General features: G+C 31.7%; 1 protein-coding gene across 7 annotated transcripts in view; it reads left to right on the forward strand.

Moving 5' to 3' along the window:
* Positions 1 to 12117, forward strand: part of LOC129908237 (serine/threonine-protein kinase SIK2) — a 204662-nt gene that overhangs the window by 120104 nt on the left and 72441 nt on the right. For all 7 annotated transcript variants that reach the window (XM_055984614.1, XM_055984617.1, XM_055984615.1 and 4 more), the window contains 3 exons: positions 3344 to 3460; positions 3527 to 3590; positions 3645 to 3760. In XM_055984614.1, the coding sequence (XP_055840589.1) occupies positions 3344 to 3460; positions 3527 to 3590; positions 3645 to 3760 (297 nt within the window). The remainder of the gene's footprint in view (positions 1 to 3343; positions 3461 to 3526; positions 3591 to 3644; positions 3761 to 12117) is intronic.

Below are 12117 nucleotides of genomic sequence, written 5' to 3' on the forward strand. Positions count from 1 at the left end.
TTTTTTAACAAATTGAACAATTATAATAACCAAACGCGCAAGACATATTCTTATAGGAAACAGATTGCTCCACAAAAAAGGTCTTGTTAACTTTTTTCATTAATCTAACCATTCTATTTATTTTCAAATTAGCAAGATATATTCTTGTAGAGGCTTAAACGTTCTACAAATAATTCCTTGACATCAAATTGATTGCTTTAACCGTTTAGAAGATATTCGTATCCAAATCACAATGCATCCGGGTCATTAAAAACTATTGAAATCAGTGGGCATTGGTTTGGATTCGAATATCTTCTAAACTGTTAAAGCAATCAATTTTATGCCAAGGAATTATTTGTAGAACGTTTAAGCCTCTACAAGAATATTTCTTGCTAATTTGAAAATAATAAATTTTCAGTGAACTGGAAAATTTGTAAAAGTACAAATTGTTTTTATATTTTTTTTTTAACTTTGACTTCGAATATCGTTAGAATGTTTAAATTAATGAAAAAAGTCAACAAGACCTTTTTTGTGGAGCAATCTGTTCCCTATAAGAATATGTCTTGCGCGTTTGATTATTACAATTTTTCAATTTGTTACAAAATTAAGAACAAAAAACGAAATTTTAAAGATTTTCTCGATTTTTAGACCTCAAATATCTATTAAACGGTAAGGTAAACGAAAAAAGTGTAGAAGGTAGAGAGTTCATTTTCCTACAAGAATATGTAAAGAAATTAGCTAAAAAGTCAATTAATAAAAAAATGATTTTTTTTAGTAGAAGCTTGATGTAAAAATGTAAAATTGCGAAGCGGAGGACCTTCCCATTAATATAAAGAGTTCATATTAGGTGTGTATATTCTAGAGGTGTCTAGCAATCAATTTTTCGGAGTATCAAATCAAAAAATTGAATTTCGATTTTTTTGACCCACCCTAACCTAGGTATAGGTTAACCAAAACAAACTTATTATGTGCTTTGCATGGAGTAAAAGTGTATATACACTGCTAGGCATACAGTACCAGAGGTACTTCTAAAGATAAAGGTTTTGTGTTCCAAGAATTAGTTCTTCAAACGTGTCCATATTTATTTCTCGACCACCAGCGAGTGTTGTCAAAATTAATGCAAATTTAAAGATGAGATTCTTATCTATAAGAGTTATTTCGGAACTCAACTTTGGATTTGAAAAAGAACGCCAACTAGTGTTAACATCATTTGTTGTGCCATAACCATGTTTGGGTATGTCCACCAGAAGCCCCGTTTTTTGCCTGAAGTTCTCTAGAGTATTTTTTTTTCATTCATCAAACAAAAGCTTATGCTCTGGTCTACGAACTTTCCATAAAAAATAAAGTGAAGCCATCGTTGGTTATCCTCCATAAAGCTCTCCTTCTTTCTCTGACAATGCTGCCATTTTTGCTTCAAACTGAGACAAAAAGCCTCGAAATTTCTTTAAATTTCGCATTTCCTCCTTAGTCGAGTCAAATTAGACATAAAATTTGTAAAATCTCGGAACCCAGGGAAAGTCGATGCATCTGAAAAACGAGTATAGGGCTGCATTATAAAAGGGTCAAATAAGAAAGTTAAAAAAAAAAATTTCACCGCTCTCGATTACAACAGTTTTTATGGACCGTTAACTGTCATTCCGTATGCAAGCGTCAATCGGAATTGCTGTCTCATTTTAGATTTTGATCAAACTTTGTAGGGATGTTCTCTAGGACTGTAAGGAAGCAAATCCATGATGATTTAATTTTAAGTTGCGTGGTTTCCCCGCTACCCGCATATCGTAAAAAATCATAGTATAAAAAAATATTTTTTCAAAAAACTCAAAACTTTGAACTTAAAATTTTTGCATAAGGAGTACAGCCATCGAGTTCATTTTAGATTTATTTTGTTGTTGTTGTTGTTTAAAAATACATCTGGATGTAAAGAAATGTCAAACATAAATCCAAATCCATAGTATTCACTACTTAAATCCAATTTTTTAAATCAAATCTCGTTAAATCCAAATAAATTTAAACTGCTGTCTGGAGGTCTGTTTTATTGTTTTACTTAATAAATCCAGTTGTAAAATTAATTTTTAGTGTTCAGTTGTTTTGTCAAGCATTTTGAAAAGGAAAGAAAAGATAAATGCATACTATACAAAATTTATTGAATAATTTTTTTGATAATAATTTGAAAATTAAATCCTTGGATTTATGAAATTCAGATTTAAGTGATTGGATTTAAAATTAACTTTAATCCAAACTAAATCCAGAGTGAATAATATGGCTGTAATATTTCAAAAACGGGAGCTGATTGGATTTTTCTGACTTCGGATTGGGGTTCAACATATCGAAAACTTTTTAAAAAGCATAGTTTGGTCTCGGCAAAAAAAAGTATAATTTTGAAAACTAGTGTTTTAGTTCTGCCTTCAGGCTTGCATTAACAACACGCGACGCAACAGCTGCTGTTGGTTGTCCTTTTTTGTCCTCTCACAACCCCTTATCATTAAATCTGCAAATATAATTTTAAACTTAAATAAATAAACAAAAATGATAGTTATATTATTAAGAACTAAAAAAACTTTATTTGATTTTTCACCAATACAAATACAAACTTTCAGAATTGAGTGAAACCATTGAATAATTACAAATAGAAGTGGACACCCAGGGAAACTTCCGCTGTAAAGTAATTGTCGCTTGTATCGTGCATTGAATTAAAAAAGCAAATCCAACAATCCAAAAGCAAAGCCAACAATCCAAAAGCAAATCCAGCAACCCAAAATCAAATCCTAAACAGCTTATACATATAGATAAAAGTTTTCCTATTACAAAAAGTGGAGATAGCCTAGAGGATAAGGTGAATAAGTTTACCTACCTAGGTTCGAATCTGACAGGAAATTGAGATTGTTTTTTTTTTTTTAATTACTAGAATAAAAATTAATTAAATTTCTCAAAAAAAATCTCCGCAAAAACAAAAAAAAAAACAATTTCAAATTTTACCGGTATTCGAACCTAGGCCAGTAGGAGCAAAAGGCATCGTCCTTGTTCTCTAGACTAATATGACTTTTCAAAATACGAAAACTTATATCAATATAAGCTCTTTCAAATGTATAATAATAAATTATTAATTTTTTATGAAGGTTTAAAAAAATTATTAGTTAAGACTCAACTCGAAAATACAAAATAGTTGAGGCGCAAACATGTAGTTCATCTATCTTCCGGTACTCTTATAGTTGCAGAGTAATCTGCGGTGTCACTTCTATTTGTAATTATTCAATGGTGAAACCAATCGAAAACTACATTAGTATTATTGTTCTTCTTATTACTTTTATTAATAAATTATATGTATTAATTATAATTATTATTACGATTTATAATTTTTTTCCAGGTGGCTATTAAAATAATTGATAAATCGCAGTTAGATACAAGTAACTTACAAAAAGTTTACCGTGAAGTAGAAATAATGAAGCGATTAGATCACCCACATATAATCAAATTATACCAGGTTTTTAAAAGAACTAATTTTTTGTAGAAAAAAATGTGCATTTTAATTTTGAATATATTTGAATAGGTCATGGAAACAAAAAATATGATATACATCGTTTCTGAATATGCTAGTCAAGGAGAAATTTTTGGTAAAACTTTTCGCTGAAGATCCTTCCAATTAATTTTATTAATTCTTCTTGTAGATTACATAGCTAAATGTGGTCGAATGTCAGAACATGCGGCTAGGATGAAGTTTTGGCAAATTTTGTCAGCGGTAGAATATTGTCATAACCGAGGTATTGTGCATCGAGATCTAAAGGTACGTATGTATTTTTGAAAACCAACGCAATATTCTGCTCTGAGCGAAGTTACTTAAATATAATGTCAGACCTTTTTCCTGTTTATTAAGAGTTAAATTTACGAGTCAACAAGTCATTTTTTACTAGTTTGAGACGAGTAGATGCTAGAAAGTAAACCGCAACCTTTTCCCAGGGGCCTATTTCTCGACGAGCTACATCAACTACATCAGCCAAGCTACATCAACTACATCAGCTACATCAACGACTTTAAACTTAAATACCTCCGTCCTATCGGGTCTCACGGATAAAATTTTAGTATTTTTGACTCCGACCACAAACAATATTTCCCAACATTAAATGGAGCTTTACTATTGGTTTTTAAGGTCGTCAATGTAGTAAATATAGCTGATGTAGTTGATGTAGCTTGTCCAGAAACAGCCCCCAGGTCTTTAAAACAACACAACAAGAGAAAGGAAAACGTTAACTAATAAACTTCGTCAAAAATCTATCCGCAGCTTGGTTTAGCTTCTATTTCTATCGGCAGCTGCGTGTTGTTTTTGTAATACATGTAAACGGCAACTATGGATACAGATAGCAATGCCAAAAAAACACAGCTACTGTTGTTGAGCATTGAGATTTAATTTTGTGATACCTTGTGTGTTTTTTTTGTCATTTTAGGTTTTGGTTAACAGGTTACCACTAGAGATTAGAGTGACCACAAGAAATCGATTTTCGAAACTAGGTTGGGGGAAGCTCATAAAATGTTCAGTCAATCACAAATGTTCGATAGTCACAAATTTTATCGGTACTGACTAGCCATTTCTGTTTTCTATCCAGTATACTGGTTCACAAATACTAGAGAATTAAAGAAAAGTTTTTTGAAAATTCATTTACAAATAATTGTGACCGTTTGAAATTCATTATCAGTATTATAATAGTAGATTACTTTCTTTCATGCCTTAACATTTCTTTTTTAACTGTGTTGGCCTCAAAATGGTTTCTACTTTCGCAGAATCTAAAACTGAGTTTAACTCACCAAGGACATCAAGATTAAATGTTCGTTTATCCAAAAATAACAAGAAATACCATACACCTTTCATGTGGTAAAGGATTTAAAAAACTTTTAAAGCATACAGTTCTGTTCTTGGTTAGTGATGGTACCTTTTCAAAATTCAGCCATTTTAGAAGATTGGGACTAATGACCATTCTATTGATTGTCCTAAAATAACAAATAACAACTGTTTTTCACAAATCGTCGCCTCAATAAAATAATGTCGTATGTTACATTCGGCTACTTTTGGGAAAACGCAATCAAAGTTCAGAATTTTTTTTCTCGAAAACTGTACGGTGAATTTTTTTAAAAATATCATGGTGTATACAGAAAACATTTGCCTATTGAATTGCGATAGAATTATTTCAATATTCCAATCCAGAAACAAATTATAGCCAATTTTGTCCAATATGCCGTTGTCGTATGTAACGTTTTCACAGAAAAAATTTGCTAGTCAAACACATACGACAAATTCATGACACATACGACAAAAAATAAACAAAGTTTAATCCTACACTTGTTTACGACATACGACATTTTCGATGCGAAAAAAAAAGCACATAGAACAAGTTTTTTTCTTTTTTAAACGGTTTACGTTGATTTATTAATTTAAAGTAGAGCAACTTAACTCTTAATTCTTAAAATATATTTTTTTTTGTTTAAACAAAAGAAAAAAACTTAAAATAAAATTTAATTCACAGATGAAGTATTATTTGTATGTTATTTTTCAACAATTTTTAGAATTCATGAGACGAACTTTTAATTCTCGGCCATTTCATTCGCATTTTTAGGACATTTTCACGCTTATTATCGAGTCTATCTCGTTGAAGAAGCAATCTTTTTTCTTGAAACTTGGTAGGTCTTAGGGGCACATTATAAAGTTGAAGTTCTAGAAGTTTCAAGAAAAACGAATTCAAAATAGCTAAATTATTAACAGACAAAGACGGTAACGGAGAAGATTTGTACGCGTCTTCTCCGTTACCGCTTTATCTGTGAATAATTTGGAACATCAACTTTATCATGAGCCTTTAACACCTACCAAGTTTCAAGAAAAAAGGTTGCTTCTTCAACGAGATAGACTGAAAACAAAGTCAATGTTTGCGTTTTCTCCGTGTGGAATGGCCGTTCTTAAAATACCTATACTTTTTTTTGTCCAAACAGAAAAAAACTTAAATCACATTTAATTCATAGAAAAAAAAAAAAAACGTGTGTGTACACATGTACACGCGACTGAAGTTTTACTTCTCACTTTTTTTTTTGCAAAACTACAAATTTTATTTCTAATAACATTCATTAATTTCTAATAACATAGGGTAGAGTTGCCTATTTTCTGCCGTCTCCAGTTTCCGGCCACCTTTCGAAAAATCGTTATAACTAGTGATTTCGAAGGCGTTTATTCCAAATTTTTTCTCGTATGCTGTTCTAACAAATAAGAAAACAGCATAAGAACAAAATTTTGGAATAAACCCTATGAAATCCCTAGCTATAACGATTTTCCAAAAGGTGGCCGGAAACTGGAGACGGCCGAAAATAGGCAACTCTACCCTACCTAATAAGTTCAGGACTAATGATATTGCAATAGAAAACAATACCATTCTGATTAAAGAAAGCCGACTAGGCTCTTCAAAAATTTCACATCTTATTTCACATAATTATGTAGATTAAAAAAGAATCGATTTTTTGTTCAGTACAACAGACTTCGCGAATTATTTACGACAAGTAAAACGCAATGAGATCGATTTTAATTCGATTTTAGAAGAAGTTTGTGTATGGGCAATTCCATGGTAACTCACGTTACATTCACAACACATAAATAATTTTTTTTTCAATTTTAATGTAAATTGATACGAAATTACTATCCATGAATGGAGCATAACTATTACTTTCATAATTCACTAAAAAAATTGTCTTTATTTTTAACATTTACTTGGGAAAAATAAAAGTTTGATGGTAACTCACGTTACAAAAATCGGACACGAATTTTAAGGGTCCGACAGTATGAAGTTTTTATGTGAAATTAAGTATCTTAATTTGTTTTCAATGAAGATTCCATACATACAAAATTACAAGCTTTTAATATTAGTGACAAAACCAAACATTTTTTCAATATTTCAAGGAAAAATTTTTAAATATTTAGGTAACTCACGTTACATTATTTTGGTAACTCATGTTACCTGCGATTTGTGGTTCCAAAAGTAAAAAAAAGATGCATTTTCACTCAAGTTTTGTTTTAATCGAATAGTGTGTAACGAAGCTTGCTTAAATGTTAACTTATTTTAGCACTCACCAGGGGATATTGTCATCGTCACTATTAGACTCATCATATTTTCAGTTTGCTTGTTTTTCCGTCATTTTCATGTGAAATTCTTCTGTTGCTGGCAAGCTTATGCTATAAAAATGCTTTACTGGTTGAACAGAATGAAAATTCGCTTGTAGCAAAGAAAAACGTCGTGGTACAAGATGTCAAATAAATTCGCTCAAAATGTAGAAAAGATGAACAGAATTATGTGGCGTACAAAAATGTCAATTGCCTTGAAAAAAAAATAATTTTAACTGAGTAACCACATTAGAAACGTCAAAAGTCATTCCGCTTGTAGCTTGAAGTAAAAGTCGACTCGACTTGTACCACAGCGAATTTCCTTGCCACAGCCACAGCTACGTATTCTGGCACCAATATACTAATTTCATACTTTTTAACTTTGACAGCGACACAAGACACAAGCCACAGGCACACATTCTGGTCTACCAGTTAAGATTATTAAACTCCCTGAATTTTTATGTTGCTATTTATAAATAGTAATTTTCTAATAAAAAAAGTAAAAATGACTGCATAATTTGTTCAAAATTCGTGTCCACTTTTTCATGGAATTACCCGTATGGCTTTTCATTCTTGCAGGGAAGCTGCCTATGTAATCAATTTATATTGAAGGTTTTGAGTGAACAACAACAACTTGTGTGTACTTTCAAATAAACTACAAGAAACAAGAATCTTATGTCAAAATTCAAATAAAAAAAAACACTACTGGAAAAGTCAAAATGACATTTTCCTATAGCGTAGATAACTCAGCAGCTACATGTGCATTATTTTTGTGTGCATTATTGTGCCTGTTCACACGTGAAGAACGTCTAGGGTTATCATACGTGAAGAATTACTTCTGCGTATTTTGTTTTTCATTTTATGTTTAAAGAAAAATATAAAAATGGTTTTGAAACCAAATTTATGTTTTTTGCATCTTTGTTTAAAATTTTGTCACAAAATGACTTTGTAAATTTGCACTTTTCTCTTTTGGCAAATAGTAGTAATGGAATGACGACACCAGAAAGAGATGCGTACCTACGGGAACGGGTAGTTGTATGAAAAAATTCCAAACCAGAAAGTCAAAGTTCACGTGTGGAAAAGTTTCTCATGTAAACGTCGGTCGTCGCCGTTCCAGCTTGGAATTTTTCCACACGTGAACGTTGACGTAAATCACCGGTTTGGATTTTTTTTTCATACAATTTCCCGTGTGGAACTGTTCCGGCTTGGAATTTTTCCCTACCGTAGTGCCACCGTATTCACTTTTTCGATTTTGGTTTACAGCTGTGGTGAGTTAAAAAATTTATTTTTCCGAAAAAATCTTAAAAAATTGGGTGATTTGCCTACGGCCTCTAATGGCCCTATTCTGGCAAACCTCACAAGTTATGAGGACCTCACAAGGTGAGCTGATTTTGATTTTGTGAGGTTTTCGCGTCACAAAAACTTTCGAATTTGTGATCTGCTCTGAAGGAGGTCACAACTCACAAGTTGGATTTTTGCTAGTAAGAAGTTTGTGAGAAATAAATTCTTACAAAATCGAGTTATGATCACCTTGTGAGGTTTTTGTGACTTGTGAGGTTTGCCAGAATAGGGGGGTAAATCACTTGATTCACCATACAAATATAAAGGCTTGGCCACACCGGAGGGTACATGCGGTAGCTGTACGGGTATTTGTATGAACAAAATTCCAAACTGACACATCAACGTTCAGATGTGGAATTTCTTTCATACAAATACCCGTACCGCTACCGCATGTACCCTTCGGTGTGGCCAAGCCTTTAAATCTCCCCAAAACAAGATTTAGGCCGTTTTTGAATTGGGTTAAATACTTAACCTCTGTTAAATTTTTGACACTATTGTGGTGAATAAAAATGTTAAGTTGTTAAAAATTTAATGGGCTCTGGGACCAGGTTAAATTTTGTTGGCAGATGTTTTTTTTTTATTGAAAAGGAGTAGTATCATGGTAGAAAGAGGCAGAGAAAAATATTAAACAATAAGCTATACAACTGAAAATTTTTTTATTCACCTCAATAGTGTCAAAAATTTAACAGAGGTTAAATATTTAACCCAATTCACACACGGCCTTATAATCGAAATCGAAAATGAGGAAATCAAACATACCCAAACACACAGATTTTGATGTGCTGAACGCACTCATTTTCTTTTTTGACAACTTATGAAAAAAATGTCATAATAGGGGGGTTCACATTGACCAACTTACCGGACAGACTAGCTGCCATTTGGTCTGATCGGATAGTATTTTGATAATGGGAACACACATCCGACGGCCACCCAACTAACTATTTCGATGTTATAACGATGGTGAGAAGCTTCTCGTCATGACTAATTTCACACCTAATAGCCTTTTCACACCAAGCCAAAAACGCGGTTTTTGCGAAAAACCCCAAAAACCTATATCAAAAACACAAGTTTTTCCATACATTTTTCATAAACCACAAGTTTTCGTAAAACACAAGTTTTTGATTAAACTCGTCAAAAACCTGAAAATGAAAACATTCAACTCCAAACGAAATAACCAAACAAACCTTTTGAGAAATTCAGCAACAATTCAGCACACAAAAAGAAAAAGAACTGACAGCAGACAAAAAAAAAGTACTGACAAGCAAAGATAACTAGTAGTTTTACAAATGCGGTTTGTTAATTTTTTTTGATAATATAAATCAAATTCGTTTTTTTATTTCTTTCATTAATTACAGAAAATGGCATAGCACAAAAAAAAAAAAACAAAAAAAAAAAATGATGTGGGGGACCAAAGATGAGGAGTTCCTGTTGGAACTTTGTCTAAAGAATTTGAGAGGCGGCCAATTTATTATTCTCTCTATATTAAAATGAAACTACATAATTTAACGACCAAATAAATAAAATTGTATTTAAATTGTCAGAGTTTATTTTATTTGATCAATTTTGTGAGCTCAAGCTGATTGTAACAACAAAAATAAATAAATCCCACTGAAAACTTGACATTTGGATGTCAAAACATTATAAACGTCAAACAAAAACCTGTAAACTTGTGGTGTGAACGCTTTTCAGGTTTTTGAAAACTTTTTGCCATAAACCGCGTTTTTGGGTTTTGTGTGAAAAGGCTATAAAAGACTCATATAACCCTGTTTATCATCAAAAAGGCCCCCTTTTTCACTCCTATTAAACTTATGAGAAGTGCAATGAAATACTCCTGTAAAGTTTCTCATCAGTAGCCGAAAGTGGTATTCGATCCTATAAGTGTGGGAAGAAGTACACTGTAAGACTACTGTAAAGTTTGTCATCAACAAACGCAAGTGGAGGAGAAATAAAAGGTGAGTGAGGATATAAAAGGAGTGGAAATAAAACGAGGAGAAATAAAAAGAAATTAAATTGTGTTGCATTTATGTTGATTTTTATTTAAGTATTAATTTATTTTTATAAAGTTTATCTGAGGAGCTAGGCCCAACTAGCACAACAGCTTCTATAAATTGAGATCTCTACTACTAATACTACTTTTTATACAGCTTGTATTGAGCTTGCTTCAGAATTTAATTTCTTATAGAAGTTCGAACTTGTTTAACAACTTCTAATAAGTTGTTTAAATACTGTTAAAGAAACTTAAACGAAAAAAAAAATTGTTGTCGGAAAAGCCTGCTTAATGAATTTATACAAGCTTTACAGAAATTACCAAGTTTAGTAATTGATTTTTGGTTTTGATATTGAATAATCTAGCTCGGACACTTTTTGGTTTTGACATTGAATAACTTAGCTCAGACATTTTTTTTTGACATTTCTGATATTTGAACTGATTAAGTTTTTGATTTCATTAATGAATATACTAGGATGGCCGAAAGTAAAAAAGAATTCTTTTTTGTTTTTGTAGTTGTTTTTTTTTTTTAATTTCGATAAGACATGTATTAAAGAGCTATACAAGTTCTTCCGAAGCTATCTGTCAAATCTCACAGCTTCGGTAAAGCTTCATTTAAACTTCTTAAAGAGTTTCAAACTTGTATAACGTTCTCCTTTTTCCATGCCCAACAACCTTACTAAAGTTTAAAAGAAGCTGAAATGTAGCTTTTGTAATATCTTAACCGAAGCTGAAATTTTAGTTGGGTATTGTGTAACAAAAAATAAAGTATCTTGGCACTACTGTTTTCATCGAGATAATAGTAAAATCTGGATAATGATCTGGATTTTTCAAATATTTATACAATTAAAGTTGTTGTTGTTGTTGTTGTTTTTAATGCGTAAATTGTCTTGATTTCAAATGTCTCGATTTCGTTTTTTTGAGCAAAACTCTATATAGAAAAACAAAAAAGCACACCAAATAGCACAAACTTAAACAAATTTTGAATTCATTTAAAAAATAAAGAAATATCTAATTGTTAAATATAATTGAGAAAATTGAACGAAATTATCATCTTTAAATTGTTTGCATTTCCGATTTACAATTGTAGAGATAAAATTTAGTAAAGCGCGATTTGTATACTGGACTTTTGGCCAGAAATTCACTTTCTACCGTGTGAACATTAATTATTATAATGTGCGCAATAATTATGCCCATGTAGCTGCTAAGTTATTTAAGATTGGTACTTGTAATAGAGCTAGGTGGCGCTACTTGCTAATCCTTTTGACAGTTCTTGTCAAAAAGTAAATTTTCACAGTCCACCGCCGGAAAAGAAGTAAAACTTCAATAAAACATTTTTATGTTATTTTTGAACAATTTTTAGAATTAGCATGGTAGATTCCGATCGTTGGGTTGATTATTTTTAGATGTGGATGGAGTATAGACATAAGAATATCATGTGCAGCTTCATAAAAATTTCGGAGGGCCGAGTTTTCATTTTGATTTTCTAACTGGTACGTGGGATCGCCGTTATCTTCATCGTCTGCTGAAAAGTCCTTGTCACTGGATTCAGAACACTCATTGGGCGAACCTAATGGATCGACATCGAGGAATTCATCATCCAATATTTCGTTGCTCATGCTAAATAAAATAAAATCATAAAACCACTTTTTAAGCATTTAGTATGCATTATCATATTACG

Source organism: Episyrphus balteatus, chromosome 2, assembly GCF_945859705.1.
Source record: "Episyrphus balteatus chromosome 2, idEpiBalt1.1, whole genome shotgun sequence".
NCBI lineage: Eukaryota > Metazoa > Arthropoda > Insecta > Diptera > Syrphidae > Episyrphus > Episyrphus balteatus.